The sequence below is a fragment of the Mugil cephalus genome, chromosome 16 (assembly GCF_022458985.1).
Source record: "Mugil cephalus isolate CIBA_MC_2020 chromosome 16, CIBA_Mcephalus_1.1, whole genome shotgun sequence".
NCBI lineage: Eukaryota > Metazoa > Chordata > Actinopteri > Mugiliformes > Mugilidae > Mugil > Mugil cephalus.
In genome coordinates this window covers 10,532,992-10,551,647 of record NC_061785.1, presented here as the reverse complement: position 1 = coordinate 10,551,647, position 18,656 = coordinate 10,532,992, and the positions used below count along the sequence as shown (strand labels likewise).

Sequence of the window (18,656 nt, the reverse complement as noted above, 5' to 3'; positions counted from 1 at the left end):
TGTCATCCTAAGTGTCGGCAGGCGAGCTTAGCTTCCAAAAACCTTCCCAAACTGACAAATAATAACATGCGAAGGTATTAGCACCGACAGTGGTGCGGTCGGGATTGCCTAGAGGTAGATGCTAACGTCCAAGTGGTCAATGACAGCATGCCCAGCCTCCAGCCTGTGACGTCGTATTGAGGTGTTGACCTTCCATCCCACAGATGCATGACGGAAGCCCGCTGTAACACTTGATTTAGCCCGGAACTGCATGCATTTGTAACTCCTCTGTGCCACCGCCAACGCAGATTTCGCAGTGATAAACAACTGTTCCGTGCATCGTTCATCCTCCAGACGTGTCCTCTGTGTCAGCTAGGCCCAGTCAGCAGCATCCCCCCCCCCTCCCCTCACCCCCTCTCCCTCACCCAGAGCTCGGAGGACGGCTAACGCCTCGCAGAGCCCCCGTTACTTGCCTCCTGCTTGCTTCTTTTGTTTACCTGCCCCGTGTCTCCTCGTGCAAGACCGCTCCCCCCCACTCCCGTCCCATCACTGTGGTTTGTGTGTGTACATGTGTCAAGGATTGCTGTTGCGCAGATACAACAAAGACACCTCCGTGTCGGGCCGAGGGACTGCGTTTGATTTTAACTGTCACACGCCTACTACGTAGCCCACAGGGATCTAGTTTAGCCGTGCTCCTCTGCTTTTCTCGACGACACCCTTGAATTAGTGACGCAAGGATAAACGCTGTACATCTGCACTTCTTGACCGGAAAGAAAATGTGTGTCAGTAAAAAAAGATTTGCCGTGTGATTTTCATTTAAAGTCCCCATGAAATCGCGCAACAGTTACACGTGTATTTCCCTTCCTCCGAAAAAGCCCACAGTGCGCTGTGGTTGGATAGGCACCGCCTGTGATTATTCCAGCCAGTAGCCAGAGCCCTCAGCGGCGCTGGCGAAGCAGACATGTGGGAAGAGGGGAGTTTAATTGGACACGAAATTGGTAAATTTCCCTTGCACAGGTTGCTACTTCTAGGTAATGACAAACCTTAAAATGCTCTCACAAAATGCCTACAGCTGTTTGGTCAGTTGGTGTAAAGGTAACAACATTTGATGATTTCATGGAGACTTTTAAATTTTCTTTTTTTTTTTGCACTATGCGTCTTTACTAGGTTTGCCTGGGTCAAAACGTATTTGCACATATTCGGTGACAAACTGCTTAAGAGCAATTCAAAGGCTGATTTTACGCCACAGTTCAGCAAATTCTCAACCTTCTGCAACTCCCGGAGGTGAAAAAACAAACAAATAAAACAATAAATGCAAGTAGCATTTGACCCAAGCCTGATGTCCCACAGCGACGTCACGTTCTCGAGGTGTCAGAGCAGATTTTTTTGTAATCTTTTCTCTGCAGTGGATTGCCTGTCTTCTCTCTTCCATTCCCCATGTTTTTGGCTGTCGTCCTCATTCCTGTTATTAATGTCGTGTGTTGTGCAACTCCCAGTCGATCCTTCCTTCCTTCCTCCTCCTCCTCCTCCTCCTCCTCCTCCTCCTCCCTGCCTACTACAGTGTGTCTTTCTCGCAGTTTTTTCATTTTATTTTTTTCATCTGCTCCTTCCTGTGTTACGCAGGTCCAGCCACATGGGCCATGGCCACCTCCAAACCCGACATCATGATCATCTTACTCAGCAAACTCATCGAGGAGGGGGACAGCTTTTACAAGGTCAGCGAACTCGCCATGCGCTCCAGCTTCATATTCGAATCTTGTGCATGAAAAATATCCTTAAAAGATGAACTAATGATTGTTGAATTGAAGAATTACGGTCACTGTTTGTAATCCTTTCAAACCATTATGGAAAAGAGAAACTTTCTTTTAGAATATCTCAAGCAAAATGCATTCCTATATTAAGTAACAAGCCTATTCACTGTGTTTAAGGCTTTACCGTGTAAGCCACTATATAAATAACCCTCACATCTCACAAGGAGTGGGCTCGATAAGAGAACAGAACATGAAAAGATTTCATTTTATATGTGTCCAACAGAAGGGGAAGGTGAAAGAGGCTGCTCAACGCTATCAGTACGCTCTCAAAAAGTTTCCACGCGAAGGCTTCAGCGAGGACCTCAAGACATTCAGGGAACTCAAAGTATCGCTTTTCCTCAACCTGTCCCGGTGTCGGAGGAAAATGAATGTAAGTCGGGCTTGGACCCGAAGTTTTTAATCGCATTAATCGCGTGAAGTATCATTGTACATAATTTTGAAGACCCCTTTGGGTGTTGTTCAGCGGTGCTCTCCTCTGTTCAATCTCTCCAGGACTTTGGGATGGCTGAGGAATTTGCTACCAAGGCACTCGAACTGAAACCAAAATCGTACGAGGCATACTACGCCAGGGCACGCGCCAAGCGTAGCAGCAGGTGCGCTCTTTATTTTTCTCCTGCCACGTGAATTGTGACGGTGGTCGGCGGCTAAAACAAAATAACACCTTTGCTTTTTGTTTCCAGACAATTTCCTGAAGCCTTAGAGGACCTGAATGAAGCCATAAAGCAGTGCCCCAATAACAGAGAAATCCAGCGGCTGCTCCAGAGGGTGGAGGAGGAGTGTCGTCAGCTCAGCCAGGAGGAGCACCAGCAGCAGGACCTGGAGCTGGAGCCTCCGCCCTCCCCTCCTCCTACGCCACCGCCGGAAGAGGAGGAGTCCCTGTCCATGTCCATGTCCATGCCTCTTCCCCCTCCCCCGGAGCCTCGTCTGGAGGACATGGAGCCCGTCCAGGACCTGTTCGAGGATGAGGACTACCTGGAGCAGGAGCTGGAGGCCATGTCGATGGGTCTGCCCCACCGGAGTCCCACAGCAATCCTTCGAGCCTTCCCATCATTCAGAGCCCGCCGCTCTCCCCCACGCACCCGGATCAGATTTATTTAACCGGAGGCTCACCCATGGGCCAGCCCTATGAGTATCACCCCACCTCCTCCTCCATGTCCTCCCCGACTCGAGGCACGTACCAGCCCACGTCGCCCTCCCTCTCCCCGACGCATCAGAACTCCCACTACCGGCACAGTCCTCCCCACACCTCGCCGGTGCACCAGCCGTCCTACCGCTTCAGCCCGCCCCCGATGGGCACCGGGGGCCAGGGGATGGATCACCAGAGCCCGCCGCCTTCCCCTTTACGACGGGCCGCTCAGTACAGAGCCAGTCCACCGGTAGAAAGCGTGTGCCTGTACAGGTCCCAGTCCGGATCGCCCGTGCGCTACCAGACGGAGCAGCTCCCCGGCCGACCCAAGTCCCCCCTGTCCAAGATGACCAGCCAGCGTTCATTCCAGCTGAGTTCCCAGCCCTCCCTGTCCTCCCAGCACCACCAAGCCCAAGGTCTCCGGCTCCAGCCTTCCATAGCCCAAATAGTGCGCACAAACCAGCCCAGCAGTGTGATGGGTAACAGCAGCTACGGCGGCCAGATGGGCCACTCCATGGGCGGTCGCTACCAAGGGGGTTCAGTGGACGTGGAGAGCCGCCTGGTTTACCAGCCCTCCCTGGACGGACGGTCCATGCCCCAGGTCCAGGCCAGCCTCAGCTCTGGGGCCCTCTGTCAGCACGGCGGCCGAGGAGGGGTTATGGAGTCGAGCCTGTTGAAGGATGACTTGCCCCAGCGCCCCTCCTCTGCCTACCGCGCCAGCAGCGGGGGCCCGGGGGGCATCCGTTACAGCCAGACACCTCAAATAAGCCGCAGCCAGTCAGCCGCCTATTACCCAGTGTCTGAACATGTACTGGAGCGCGCCAACGCTATGCCCCCCTGCCAGCTGGGCTCTCCTGAGATCCCCCATATGGTGAGACGCCCCGTGAGTGCCAATACTACTGAGATGAAGCAGCATGTGCCCACCCCCAGGCCTCTCATTCACTCTCAAAGCGTAGGTCTGCGATTCTCCCCCTCCAGCAACAACATCTCAACCGGATCCACGACGAATTTAGCACCGGGCTTCAGGCCTTCCTCCTCCATTCAGCAGATGGAGATACCCCTGCAACCCACGTATGAGCGCACCTGCGATGACATCTCTCCCATCTCCCCCTCTCAGGGCGGCGGGGGGCTGTATCAGGGCGAGACCACCCGCTCTCGGAACACGCCCTTCATGGGCATCATAGACAAGACGGCACGGACTCAGCAGTACCTGCATCAGCCCACCAGGTCCAGGGCCATGACGTCTATGGATTCCGCTATTAGCCCCACCTCGCCTGGCCAGCTGGTCCAACAAGGGTCCACCTACAGCCCCCCTGCCTCACTGGGTAACATCGCCTACTACAATAAGACCAACAACGCCCAAAATGGACATTTGTTGGAGGAGGACTACTACTCCCAGACCCAGCCCCCGTCACTCGGCAAATTGGCCAACGGCTCTCGTGGCAGCGGGGACATCCTGGAGCGGGTCAGCCAGGTGCCCACGTACCCCGACGTGAAGGTGGCGAGAACTCTGCCAGTGGCACAAGCCTACCAGGACAACATGTACCGCCAGCTCTCGCGTGACTCCCGGACCCAAGGCCCCACTTCCCCCATCAAACCAAAGAGACCATTTGTGGAGTCAAATGTGTGATGGCCTGTCTGTGAGTGGATGGTTTGAACTGGGCTTGTTTGTGGAAGTGAGAGGGGAAAAAAATAATATATATTTATTTCAAAAGCAGATATGACATGTGACCTGTGTATGTGACAATGGACGAACTCATCTGGAAGAAAGAGACGAATGGAGTCAGAATGGAAACTATACAACTTGCAAACACACACACACACACACACACACACTTAGATTTAATAGACATTATCGTATATGAAAAACATGACTTAACGATGAGAAGTGATCATTTCATTCACATATTCTGCACACATGTAGGATAACGGGAGGGTTCTGAGTTCGGATCTCGTTCTAAATCAAAGACCAGTGCACTTCCAAAAACGTTGCGTGGCACAAAGCTCCCACAAGCGGCCACAACAGGTGGGACTGCAAGCGTGAAAGTACTTACTCATCGGACTCTACTCGTGGACTCGTATCCATCTTCTGTTCTTTCAAAGTGTGCTCTTAACCAAGGTTGCTAGTAGGCTCTATTCTATGTAATACAATATTATATGTTCAATACTGTACATTTGCTCAGAAAATACAAAAAGGCTCAACAACTCAGTACTTAGAGAAAAATGACAATATTTATAATTAAGTTATATATTGTACATAGAAATAAAACATAGTTTGCATTTTGAATTTTTATTTTCCGTTAACCCTGCCGATGTCTCACACTGCTTAGTAACATGGACGTGGAGGAAGGAATGAGGGACACGGGGCTGACCTTGAATGGCATGAATACCTCGAATGTGTCAAAATAAAAAAAAGGATTTTTGTCATGTAATGCAAACTTATAAATTGTTCTGCGTCTTAGTTTTGGATAGAGTAACATCCTACTCCATGATATGTCTCTTTTTGTGATCTGTAAGGGCATAAAACCGTTATTCCTCACACAGGAAAAACAGAATGTTTGTCATGTGTGCTTGAAAAATCAATTATCACTCTCACTAGATTATTTTTATGTAAAACATTTGTTTAAGCTAAAAGCACATATGTTAGGCTTAACCAGAATAGCAAAAAGTAAAATGCATTTTAAAGTCTAGGCCGTTTTGAAAATGCTTGTATCACAACAAAAAAATCCAACGTTTCAGTCCCTCAATTATTATTTTTCTGATTTAATCCTTTTTGCAATATCTGTGATGATTTCCTGCATTTCTTTCTCACTCCGCAGACCTTAAATATTCCATCTTATATCAAGCGAAACTAAATAGACTCTCAAGGCCTTAAACCTTTGCCGTGTATTAGTCTAGTTTTCTGTCAGGAAACATAACACTTTGTGGCAAAGTAGTTTTTCCCCCCCAGCTCAGATTTTATCCAGATCTTCGGCTGTAGGAATATTAAATAGTCTCCGAGAGAATGAGCGGTGATATTTATCACATGTCACTCGAGCGTCAGAGTTTGCCTTTGTCCCTCCTTCCTGCTGCTGATGGGTTAAGATAGCGCTCACCGACGGAAAAGCAAGCAAATGCGTACACCACCACCGTTACAGACCCTTCCTTCCGCTTTATTTTGTCTCCGTTTCTTTTTTCTCCATAATGCATTTTTATTCAGCCACTTCTGCACTAAAAATGCCTGTTAATTTCTTAACTAAGGGTGCACTTTATGTATTTTACTTACTCTGTTGTTATGATTGTTGAGTTTGGAGAAAATGGGTGCGTGTAGATCAGTGTGACCGGCGTTAACCAGACTATCATAGACACTACTACTACTACTACTATTATTATTATTATTATTATTATTATTATTATTATATGATTTGCAACGCAGTGATGAATGACGATATGAAGAGCAAACAAATGTTTTTAAACCGGTGAGGATGTATAGACTTTCTAGCACAAGTTGTATATACTGGCTGAGATATTTTCCGCTCCGTCCGGCTCGGTTTCTGTTTCAAGAGGTCGCTCATAGTCATTAAAAGAAACGATCCATTAAAAGTCCTCTATAAGTCGGCCAGTCTAACCCGCTGGTCTTGCACACATCTCGAGAATAAGTGGAATCTACTGCAACAAGAACAGATTTTAGTATCCAGAAACTCCATATTTGGAGTTGGGGTCATAGAGATAGCGGGATAGCGGGAAGTTATTTGTATATGTGGGAAAGGTTATAGACCATTTGTCTGTAACATTTTATTTTGGACGTCCAATAAAGAATATCCTCCTCCTGTCCATCCTCAGTTTCACCCGCTACCAGAGAGATGCCCTACTTATCTTTAAAGAAATGAAGGTATAAACTGTATTATACTTAATTTACTTTTTAAGTTGAGGACATGTGAGGGTGTATGGTTTCAAGCTGTATGTGTATATTAGTTTGCTGTAAATAGTCCGATGCATGTTCTATTCTTTCCAAGCAGAAACATGTATAGCCGTGTCTCCGGTGTGCGGTGATGCGGCGCCGGGATTTTCCGATAAGGAGACTGCTGTCCCTGAACTGTCCTTATCATTTCCCCGTCGGCCCCCACCGGACAAAAGCGAGAGGTTCTTTTTATTTTATTTTGACGTATTTGCTTGCTGAGCAGAGTTCTCTTGTCTGTAAATGTGAGCTTTCAGATCGCTGTGATAAAAAGTTTAATTAAAAACAATAAAAAAGAATGTGTTTTTATCTCATGATAACTGATTGTAATCTGTACAGTCAAGCCTATGTATTGGAGAAAAAGAAAAAAAAAGGACATATTTATAAATGGTTACCAACTGAAACACACCCTGCATGTCAAGTCATTTATTTTTACTGATTTGTCTTTCACAAACAAAGAGTTTTTTTTTTTTTTTTTTTTGGTCCACCAAACAGCATAAGCGCTAAAGTTTCAAACTTCTGTACAATATAAATGAGTCTGCATAATAACGCCGACTAGCTGCTTTATTAACAATGTTCAACTTCTCTGACCTTAATTAAACTAGAAGTCTGAAATATAGTCAATAAAGTGACCACAAATGTTCAGTAACCTTTCTAGTCCCTGCCCAAAATCTTTTTCCAATATATTACATATTTAATACACAAAACTTGTGGGGTTTTTTTTGGATTTCTGATTAGTCTTTTGACCTGCAAAAAGAGGCCTCATCACGTTTGTCAACATTGTTGAAAGATTAGACATAGAACAACCATGCGGGGGTTTATTCACTTTGAAAATAATTTGAAAACCTATTGCTTGTTCCTTTCACCAGTTTTCACTGCACTAGTTGGGAACAGTCTGCACGGGTAGTTGGCACAAAAACCTGTCGGTGTCCAACCTCGCTTGCATGTTTTGATCCATCTGGACCCAATCAAGTAGCGTAAACTGATCGCCGAACCAGGTGCAAACACGTGTTGCCAAGAGCCAGTGACAAAGGAGAGGGTGGGACAGAGGAAGAAGCGGGAATATCAAGACAATAGCAAACAGCGAATGGGAATGAACGTCCATATTACCACTGTTTGTCTAACCCAGCAGCAGTAACAGGACTAGGTCAGGACTTGACAAAGGGAAGGAGCCCTACGGTTGGTGGACCATTCAAAGCCAGCAGCTGTGCGAAAATACTGAAGAATTTCCGACACTTTGAACGATTACATTGTAATGAATGCAAACGTGCAGCAGAATTAAGTTTCATCACAGTACCAACACCAAAAGCGAGTGTGTGCTTTTCAAAAGAAAACAAAACATGGAATCATTTCAGGTGAAATGTAAAAAAAAAAAAAAAAAAAAGACAAATCAACTTGGAGTGTAGCCTCTACCCACAGGAGGGAACCTTAAAATACATTAAAGAGACACTTAAACTGATTAAAGAAGCTCAGAAGGAATCCAGAGGTGTCCTCGGAGGCGTGAGGATCTCTAGTCCTTCTTCTTTTTGTGCGTCATGAGGTGTACCAACCCGGGGACAAGCACCATGACAATCTGAGGCACGATGACAAATTTGACAAAGACCAGGGCGTAGAAGAGGCCCTGCGGTCGGACCGGGAGCGGCAGGCGATTCACGTGGTACAGTCCCATGGATGAGAAGGCCAGAGACAAAGCCCTCGGAGCCCAAGGCAGGGAAAATCCTCCGGGCTTCCAGTACTGGGCCAGCCCCAGACCCAGAACGGCCCCGCAGTCTCGGGTCAGAGAGGAGAACGGGGCCGTATCCAGGCGGATCCACTCTGCACGGCTGCACCATTTCGTAGCGAGAGCAATAGACCTGTGAAATAAAATAGAATATGCACAGTCAAGGAGGGGAATTGCCCTTCATAGTTATAAATATATAATATATATCATAGGTCGTTTATGCAACGAGACACTCACCAGGAGAGGTCGATTCCCAGCTGCTGCAGTCCAGCATGGAGCGCCAGAGCACCGACAAAGAGACCAATGCTGAGGCTAAAAAAGAACAGCAGGGGGCGACCTCGTGGTACTCTGCGGCCCAGAAGAATCCCTAGGATGAATCCTGGAAATAAAAAATACACTCAATGTTGTTGATTTTATTATATAATGGTAAATACAACAACACAGACATATTTTTTTTTTTTTTCAGCCAACAGAGATTATTAAAATATGTTTATATTGTGGTGAACATCTCTAAGCTACGGTGAGAAATTCTGCAATTGAGTCACCATGTTATCTTTGATTTATATGATCATACGCAGCCGTTTCAAGATATACTTGTCATATAAAATGACACTTGGTGAGACAGAAGAGATTACCTGTAATGGAGCCAGCGACAACCTGGTGCGGAAAGTGGGCGAGGATAAAGATCCTGGACAGTCCAACGGCAACCAGCATCACTACATACAGCAGGTAGGGAGTAGCTGACAACACCACACTGAACGCACACAGGGAGAAAAAGAGACTCAGTGAGTTTATGTGCATTTTTAAAACCAAAACCTGTGTGGTGATTTTAAGGGGGCCTACCTGTGAGTACGGGAGTACAGAAATGTCCCCAGTGAGGACACCACCACCCACCAGACTGCTGCCGTCACCATCCCATGTCCCGACGGACTCCCTGAGAGACAGACGCCAACTTTGGAGCTCTGACTGTACGATGAATTATGTGCCACTGTCTATGACTCACACATGTTTGAATTTTGCTCTCTGAGGGCTTCTCACCTGGGCCGGTTTCACAGGTGGATGGGAACTGCACAACGTTGGGTTCTTTGTTCAGAAACAGACGTGATTCACCTATCCACCAGAACGGCCTCTCTCCAAACAGCATCCTGGGAAAACCCAAAAATAATGCAACCAAAGCAACGTTTAACGTAAATACATTTCTACTCACAGTAATTAAGGCCCAACAATCATGCTACACTCCTTTAACATTTCTACTATCCTGTTTTTAACCCCCACCCCCATTTATATCCTATCAGCACATGTTCAGACATTTCCTTAGTCATAGACATTTATCTGATTTCCACACATTATCACACATTATACATTATCTACCAATGTTTCATTATTTCACTGTGTCAGTATGGTTGTACGTCAGTTCCTTTTTATTATTATTATTTTTAGTATTATCATTTTTTATGACACATGGCCACAGCCAGTAACTGCTACTGTTGAACTGTAAATGAAAGGTTCCGCCACTTCCTGTTTCACCTCGGACAGTACATAGGGTCGTACTGTACTGTTGTCCCGGAAGCAACGACGTGCAAAAAAATGAAATATACGATTTTTTCACTGTTGTAAATAATAATTTCAGTTAGGAAACACGAATATGTGTTACAGATATTAGTAACACTGAGTTGGTTTAATGAAAATGGCTGCTTATTTAGCCACATGCTAAAGTATTGAGGAGTCCAGGTGCAAAGCAAAGGTCCCAATCATGTTTAAAACATGCCAGCGGCGTCTGTTCGCCTTACCATTTGAACACCAGGTTCAGCCACTCCGATATTGCAGCCACCCACAGTACAGCCACTCCGGCTCGTCTGCTGATGAAATAGGTGAATGGAAACACGAGCAGCAGCGCTGCTTTAGGGTCTCCGATATGAGTGACAACAAGCCAAAACTTTTCGTAACTCATAGTCTTCTGCTGGAGACTCTCAGCCAGCCAGACGCCTTGGGTGTAAATCGCCTCCATTCCCATGTCCTGACCCACTGTGTATACTTTGGTATGTAAATTAAAATAAAAACCGCTATCCTCGGTGCTTTGTGCACCACGATGTGTCACAGTGAACTCCGCAGTACCACCATCTTACCGACAAGGGGAGCGCTTTCCATTGAATCGATTGAATGGGAGACAAAGCCACATTTTACAAAAATCGATAAATTATTTTTTTTTATCAACTGTTAATTTGCGATTAAATCATTTGGTGGGCGATTCAATGCCATGGCGTGAGATCAAATAGATTTAATGGTACACATTAATTCTTTGAATGGGAACAAACGACCGTAAGACGACGTACGTAGACACGCCCATGTTTCGTCGCCATACGCCATCGCGTCGCTTTACGTAAGGCAGGCGCTCCGGTTTCCTGGCGGAGAAGATGGCGGCTCCTGGACCGGGGGAGTATTTCAGCGTCGGGAGCCATGTCTCTTGCCTCACCTGCTTGGGCCAACGCGTGCAAGGAGAAGTGGTCGCGTTTGACTACCAGTCCAAGATGTTAACTCTGAGTATCCTTTGTTTGATTGGAGCTGCGGATGGCTCGCTGGCCTGCCTGGCTGCAAGGGCCTGTAGGGTAACCGAAAATATGTCAAATAGTGATCCGCGCAGGCGTAATTGGTGGTAGCTGGGTTACACATCTTTGTCCGTTTTAAATGTTTCCATTTAGTAGTCGGCTGTCCATCCTTCTTCCATCTATTGGAGACGTTATTGGTGATGCGCGGTCAATTTCGTGGCTCCGGGTTATCTGCTGGGAGGCGCATGTGTTTTGAATCCGCTCATTGTATTGCCGGACCTCAACATGGATCACTATTTGGCAACGGATCCCAGTGAGGCATCATGGCTGTGCTCTCAACAGGCACAAGCCGCTGCTAGTTAGCGAGCTAGCTGACATTCAGCACATCTCGCCCCAGTTCGCGCACACACGTTTACCTCGCGTATAGTTTGCGATGACAATACTCGTGGGGGTTATCGGCCATCTTTTCTTTTAAAAAAGTTCGGTATGAATGGACACCGAGTAGCGCTCCACGCTACAACCAAGTCGCTGTTAGCTCGGCTAGCATGCTAAGTTTCGGTCAACCCCACACTGCCGCTACTAGCTAGCTCAATTAATGGTATTAGCATTCCCGAGCTTATCAGCTGGGCTCTCTCCTGGATCAGTCTGGTGACATTGTAATTCTTGGCCGATAGTGAGGCCAGCTGTGTAGCGATTCGGGCTCATTTCAACGCGATTCAAGCGGGATAGCATCATGGGTTCAATTCATCCAACCTTGGCTTGCTGGTGAACTAGCCTACACCCATTCATAGGAGCGTGTGTCAAACTCATTTTAGTTTTGGGGCCACATTCAGTTCAATTTGATCTCAGACGGGCCGGAATAGTAACATATACACAGGATAATAACCTATGAGTAACGTTAAATCCAGACTATTTCCATTTGTTTAAGGGGCCGAGAAGAACAAGTAAATTAAGAGGACGTTAACCTTTTAATAAACTGTCCTTCAAAACGAGTGAAGCATCTTAAGATAAAGAACTGTAATTTGGGCTCATACATGTCTGCTGTTAAGTCCTGGGTCTCAGTGTTGTGTTCTGTCCACTTCTGTTTCTAAAACACTTATAACCGATGCCCAACCTCTGGTGGACCGCAGGCCGCATGTTCAACATCTGTGGTTTAGATGCATATTTAATTTATATGATCATCTCATGAATGTCTTGCACTCCCAAACCTTAATACGTAGTCAACTTCAACATGGCTAACCGTGGATGTGAGGCATTAAATGAATGAAGTTTACACAGTGAGGGGGTTTGACAGTTGGCAGTGCAAGCGTCTTGGTTTGTTTTAAGGCGTTAGAAGTTTAGTTCACCTGGTGTGTTTCCTGAGTTACTTTTATTTACATTTTAACTTGATTCGTCTTTACACTAGAAAAGCCATCGGCTCATTTGTGGAGCTGTGATGTATAGGACTTAGATGTAGGTTTGTTATATAGAGCTCACGTGACCCCAACAGCGGGCTAGTCTTTTTACATTCGCCTGCCATTTGAAAGTCTTAAAGGTTTATTTTGGGTCAGACTTTAATGTCCCACGCTCATTACATGACTGACTTTTCCAATGGACCAATAAAACGCGGAGCTGTCTCACGGACGAGTCTGACAAGCCATTCCTGTATAGACAACAGGTCTAGTGGGATGAGTATAGACTGTCCTGTGTTTTTATTAATAGGCTTGATAAACTAAGATTTTATTGAGATGGATCTAAAGTTTGGAAAGCTGCCACTGGGCAAGTGGTTCGGAAGAGATTTGATTTAGTGGAGGTTCGCAACCACAAAAATGCTTTAATCGTGCCGGTATACGCTAACTTTCCAGTTCATTACGTGCACTAGTGAAGACAAATGCATCTGGAGACAATAGCCCTGAACTTTATGACTCTTATAATATTCAGTCGATACTGAGAGAAAGGTGGTAATTTAACTCATGATCATGTTGGAAGATGTCGTTTGTGGAGCCGTTAAAGTGGATTGAATTAACCACTAAAGTGTTTGTTATTAAATCGAGCGCACCTACTAAAATGGTCCTGTCAAAATAATAGACAAAGGTGTCGGTTCCACACAATACAATTAAATTCTTCTACAAACTACGGGCTCCAAAATGAAAACTCAGCTCTGTTATTTTAAATGAGCTCTGAATACAGTGTCCTTTGGTAATAATTAGTGCCAGACTGTTATAATGGTGTTTGTTTTCACTGGTGTACCTAAAGAAATGGCGCATGAGTGTATCTATGTATGCAATGAGCAACTTTCCATTCATTCATTCATGGTTACTGTAGGAGAGCTCCCCTCTTGTGCTGTAACAGGCACTACCTTCCACTGCCAGCGCTCTCTGTACCATAAGCTCCTCTGTGCAGTCGAATGCATGGTGCGCAAGTTCTTCGGGGGTCAGAGGTCATTTCCATCCTTGTTCTGCAATGCGTTGTCGTAAAGTTGTCCGCCTTGACCCGAGCGCCTCCACAGAATGTGCTTCCACCAGTGGTAAGGCAAACCTCAACGACGTCATCCTGATCAACTTAGCCTATGTTTCCGATGTGGACATAATAAATGACCGCACCGAGACTCCACCCCCACTAGCATCACTGAATGTTAGCAAGGTAAGTCCGTCAGCTTTGTTTCTTTTTCTCCACATGCTGCGTCAGGGTTGGTTTTCAGAAAGTGGAAATTCTTTGGCATATAAATGACATCGACACAGTGACTGAAAACGAAACTCTGTCTGGACTATGATTCAGTTCTTTGGCGTCCTAAAGATGTGGCTCACATTGTGATTGTTGGCCTGCCCTGAACCTCTTGTCAAAGTGACGGCACGTAGGGCAAAAGGTCCATTCAGGTGCATCTTAAAAAAATTCCAAGTGTAAACCAACCAGTTTTTTTTTTTTTTTTTGACCAGCAGTATTTGGAATGTAAACTTGTAAATCTAGAACATAGATGCCTGTTGGATATGGAGTTGTTATGTGATACTTCTTGACGCTCCAAGTGAACAAGTATAGAGGGTATGATTTGATGTCACTTGAAACGTATCAGTAAATACAGCGAAACCAGAAAAATGTGGATTATTAGATCAAATTGAGACTTGAGAATGATCCATACCAACATTAACATACGGCCAGAAATCAGTAATTTTGATATGTATATTTTATTTGCCTGATTTCAACACTGGGAAGATATACAAAGCAAAGACTGCAAGCATACAAATGCCTCGAGGCTCCCAACGCCTTTGTACTAGAGTGCCCTTTATTTGGAAAAATGGATTAGTCTCAGTTTCAGTTAAAGTTCATTTCAGTTACGATAAATGTAGCTAAATAAAAGATGTTAATGCTAACAGCTTTACTGAGAAGTAACGTTAGTCATACAATATGTAACTTAGGGTACGACCTTACAGTTTAGATGCTATTAAAGCCTGTGATTCAAACTAATGCTGCTACTCGCTGACTCACTTTTTGCCAGTCAGTGGCTGCAACCACGGAAACTTCCGCTTGCTGTGACATCACATGCATACGATTAAATTCAAATGAAAGTAAAACAAATGTTATGTGCAACAGGCAATAATTTAAAGGGTGCTTTTATGCTTCGAGGAACTCTACACACTGATCTTATGTGGGAATAAGCATTAAAGTCAATGAGTGAAATTGTGAAGTGTCATATTTCGTGCAGTTGGCGCACAGTTAAGTCATTGTTCCGTTATCTATGAGTGGAAATCCAATGAAGATGATTGGATCAAGTCTGTTCCCGAGTAAAATGCTGAATAAAAACAGTCCTCAAAAATCTGATGTTTTACATATCTGACAAGAATGTCTTTTGTTCTGCTCAAATTTTCACAGCTTGCCAATCGAGCACGGACAGAAAAGGAGGACAAGCTGTCCCAAGCCTATGCAATCAGTGCTGGGGTTTCTGTGGAGGGCCAACAGCTATTCCAGACTATTCACAAAACGTAAGAACTTTGCCTTATCGGTGTTGACTAAACATGAGGAAGTATTTCATGCCATCGAGTGCCGTCTTCCCTCACCTCAAAGCTCTTCACAATCCAATCCAGATCTGAAGGAGACTTGAAGGTGTTGACACGTGGTCTGAAATAGACATAGGAATATTTAGACCTCGTCTAAAAGGCCGTCACTTTGAAATTGACCTACAAAAAGTCCTGTTGTCCTGAAGCACACAAGTTGACGCTCTCTACCTGATAAACCATTTGATTAAAGCGGGGTCTGCACCAAAGCACGACCAAACCGAAGTAAATCACGTCCTGGGTTCAAACAATGGATTCACAAAGACCTCAAACTCTTCTGTGAGGGTCGTGTTCAAACAGGAAGTCTAAGACGTGTTTATCAGATTATTTTAAACCTGTCAGACCATCGATGGACAATTTCATTTGAGTTTTCCTCCTTTATGTGCCTTTCTTACGGTTTGTGTATTATATGTTTTAATCCGTGTGTTTCTGGGTTTCTAACTAGATTAAATGAGAAACTGCAATAAATTGATTGATGAGGGTGTCATCTTGTCTTCGCAGCATCAAAGACTGTAAATGGCAGGAGAAGAACATTATTGTGATGGACGACGTCGTAATCTCACCGCCTTACCAGGTCGAGAACTGCAAAGGCAAAGAGGGAAGCGCTTTAAGTCATGTACGCAAAATAGTAAGTATGACTTTTATCTCTATAGACTAACGATGCATGTACGTGAAGAGCTGCAGCTGTGGACAGTGTCATTTTAGGTGCTAGTTTACAGGTTGAGATTTATCTTCGATTCCTTGTTTAATCTTTAAAAAGTTACATTTTTATAACTCTTCTTAGTGTGTGAGTGCAAGTTTGGATTAAATCCAATAAATCTCTAAATCCTTCTCTGTGATCTCACCTGTTCCCGTGTCGAAGGCCAAATAGATTACAAAAGTAAGTTTTTGGAGGTCGATTGCAAACGCAGACGATACACGTGTCTCGATATCACGCTTGTATGTGGCCTCACCCAAAAGAACTGGAAATCTGTTCCTTTTTTTTTTTCATATTCTGTATAAATCACTTCATCTGTTCTCAGTGAAAGACCTTTGCGTTTTAAAAGCGTGCTCTCCTCTTGGAATAAGTCCGAGTTCACTATTGGCATCTTCTTGGAAGATTTAATGTCATTTCTGAAAATAAGAAAACTTTGAAAAACTAATAATAGTGTTATTGCCGAGTCCATTACCACCCCAAATTTTATCTGATCATTAGTCGATTTAAGCTTAAAAAAAAATGTAAAATGACATGTTAACATTAGCATAAAAGCAGGTGTAAAGCGACTCTGAGGGTACAAATGTGAGTGTGTGAATCTTCCTCATCTCAGTTTTATGCACCAGTTGCGTCCGTTTCCAATACACCACAAAACCAGAGCGGCGCAGTGCTGGTATGTTCCGATGCGTTTCAGCAACACACGACGACTCTGAAGTGACTGTGGGTCGACTTTGGTGAAGAATAATTCGTAGCTATCGTTCATTTCCGTTCGGTATAAAATGCAGGCGCCAGTTAATCTGTTTTGTGCTCGAGTGTTAGAGGTTGCTACTCTTCATGTTAGCTGTGCAGGTAGATCATTGTGTGTTAGTAAATGCCCTTAAAGTGCTTCCTATATTGATTGCACACAATCCTTTCTGCGAGCGCTGTGTTTTGCTGTATCGTTATTTATTGTTTCCACTTAAGCTCTAATGTTTGAATTTAACGTTTGAGCTTTTGCTTCGGTCATTCATGGCTCTAAACAGAAGTGTAGCACGACTTTAGGTCCATGTTTCGTGCCGACGCCGATCTTTACCATAAAATGGCCACCGCGGTTTAGTCTAGGGCGCAGTGTTCGCTGATCCATAGATATTTCTTTCCCTGGCAATATTTACAGACGCATCCGCAGGCTGCCCTGTGTAAGGATGAGCATCGATAAGATTTTATTTATACAGATACAGATGCCATTATCGATGTGATTCTTTACTGATTCCCTCTTGTGAATGTTTGGTTTGGAAGAAGTAGCCAATCATGGTTTTGTGTAAACAACACAAAGCTTGTGTAAGCAAACAAATAGGAAACTGGTCAGTGGATCCTCACTAGCGCTGCTCTGCTAGCACCAGCTGCACTGGTTGTGTGCCACATGGCAGTCTCGGTATTTAATGCCACGTGTTGTCGACAGATTATGCTTCAGCATGTTGGCGGTGTTGCTGCCCTTGCATAAAAAATATGGACTGTTTCAGTCGGCCTCCGCCACAGCATCTTCTTTGTCGTCACATGAGCGTCACGTGATGTGAATGACATGCTTCGACGTAAAGATTCTTCTTCTTTGGTTTTGTGGCTGTTTGCAAACAGCTTTTAGGTGCATTACTGAATTACCAAAGATTCGGCACAAAGAGTATCGATAAGGGGCTAATGATATTGATGAACTGAACCGGTTACAACCGGTTCTCGATGCCCGTCCCTACCCCCTAAATTGAGACATTTGTTACAAGCAGTATCGGCAGTAAAACATCGGTATCGGCCCTGAAAATCTATATCGGTCGATGTCTATTCCCGACGCACAACAACCACCGACTTTCAGCAACAGGAATATAAAACGCCACCACAGAGTTTCCACATCCAGTCAGTATTTCTTTTTTCCTGGTTTTCCCATCCTTCTATCTTTAAATTTTTTTAATATTTTGTCTCATCGACACAAAAATGTTTATTTTAAACATGTTTGAGCCAAGACGTCTGATTTAACAGAGAACCACTGATCAAAGTCCCAGATCAAAGGCAGCTCTGGCGTTTCTTTTATAGATGTGTTTCCCTCAACCGTATTCTTCTTTCTGCTCCGCTCCCACAGGTTGAGAAACATTTTAGAGACGTGGAAAGTCAGAAGTCCATGCAACGTTCACAAGCACAGCAAACACAGAAGGACTCCACTTTATCTTCTTGAGTTGGCAGTGTGGGTCGGCCGGGGAAGGCGACGCGGGAGGTTTTGTTCCCACTGCCAGACTTAGTCGGCATTCCTTGTCCTCAGTCTGAGACCACAAGGAGGAGCGCTGAGGGCCCTGGATCCTGAAGATCAAAAAATACCATTAAATGAAAAAGACAAAAAAGAAAGAGGAAAGATTAAATCTTAAATTAGACTTTATAAAGAATAATTTAAACATGAACCATAAAGCAACCATAGTTTCCTTAACTAACTTGTCTCATTCTGCCCCCACTCCTCCCCCTCCCTCCTGTCCCTGAAGCCTTTTTTCTTTTTTCCGCCCTCCTTCCTTTTGCCTTCAGTTCCATTTCAAAAAGACAAAACTAGAGCAGTCAGAAAGGCTTGTTAGCTTTATTTTCTGTCATCGTTTCTTTTTTTTTCTTTTTTTTTTTTTTCTTTTTTGCTGTATCCATGTTCTACTGTCTGTATTTTCTGTATTTTAAACAAAATGTGACTTGAAACGCCACACTTTAAAGGACATTTTCTAAAATAAAAGTAACAAAAATTCTGACTGTAATACTGTAATTTTCAAGATGTTTTTGATGAATGATTTCCACAAATGAGAACTGATCACCGGGAGCA

The 18,656-nt window shown here is 44.6% G+C and overlaps 3 protein-coding genes across 3 annotated transcripts in view; 2 read left to right on the top strand and 1 right to left on the bottom strand.

Annotated features, from left to right (window-relative positions):
* The window catches only part of tanc2b (tetratricopeptide repeat, ankyrin repeat and coiled-coil containing 2b), a 143,537-nt gene extending 136,276 nt beyond the window's left edge, over positions 1 to 7,261 (top strand). The window contains 5 exon segments of the mRNA XM_047608809.1: positions 1,603 to 1,694; positions 2,014 to 2,160; positions 2,283 to 2,383; positions 2,471 to 2,799; positions 2,802 to 7,261. Of these exon segments, the coding sequence (XP_047464765.1) occupies positions 1,603 to 1,694; positions 2,014 to 2,160; positions 2,283 to 2,383; positions 2,471 to 2,799; positions 2,802 to 4,546 (2,414 nt within the window). The 3' untranslated portion in view covers positions 4,547 to 7,261.
* A 797-nt stretch (positions 7,262 to 8,058) lies between these two features.
* g6pc3 (glucose-6-phosphatase catalytic subunit 3) lies at positions 8,059 to 10,737 on the bottom strand. The gene is made up of 6 exons (XM_047608811.1): positions 10,364 to 10,737; positions 9,612 to 9,718; positions 9,417 to 9,507; positions 9,209 to 9,327; positions 8,811 to 8,952; positions 8,059 to 8,706 (listed from the first exon to the last, which is right to left on the bottom strand). Exons 1-6 carry the CDS (start codon positions 10,585 to 10,587, stop codon positions 8,364 to 8,366), a joined length of 1,026 nt encoding a protein of 341 aa, XP_047464767.1. The 5' UTR covers positions 10,588 to 10,737; the 3' UTR covers positions 8,059 to 8,363.
* Positions 10,738 to 10,944: 207 nt separating this feature from the next.
* On the top strand, positions 10,945 to 18,591 carry lsm12b (LSM12 homolog b). The gene is made up of 5 exons (XM_047608814.1): positions 10,945 to 11,114; positions 13,608 to 13,741; positions 14,966 to 15,075; positions 15,649 to 15,775; positions 17,946 to 18,591. Exons 1-5 carry the CDS (start codon positions 10,988 to 10,990, stop codon positions 18,036 to 18,038), a joined length of 591 nt encoding a protein of 196 aa, XP_047464770.1. The 5' UTR covers positions 10,945 to 10,987; the 3' UTR covers positions 18,039 to 18,591.
* Positions 18,592 to 18,656: the final 65 nt, after the last annotated feature.

Bases quoted from the DNA above. Each gene is read 5' to 3' on its own strand.
- g6pc3 (XM_047608811.1), bottom strand. From the start codon at position 10,587: ATGGGAATGGAGGCGATTTACACCCAAGGCGTCTGGCTGGCTGAGAGT. The intron at 9,328-9,416 runs GTAGGCCCCCTT...GTGTGCGTTCAG, and splicing joins CTGTACTCCCGTACTCACAG to TGTGGTGTTGTCAGCTACTC. The intron at 8,707-8,810 runs GTGAGTGTCTCG...TTTATTTCACAG, and splicing joins CTGGGAATCGACCTCTCCTG to GTCTATTGCTCTCGCTACGA.
- lsm12b (XM_047608814.1), top strand. From the start codon at position 10,988: ATGGCGGCTCCTGGACCGGGGGAGTATTTCAGCGTCGGGAGCCATGTC. The intron at 11,115-13,607 runs GTATCCTTTGTT...GCGCCTCCACAG, and splicing joins GTCCAAGATGTTAACTCTGA to AATGTGCTTCCACCAGTGGT. The intron at 13,742-14,965 runs GTAAGTCCGTCA...AAATTTTCACAG, and splicing joins CATCACTGAATGTTAGCAAG to CTTGCCAATCGAGCACGGAC.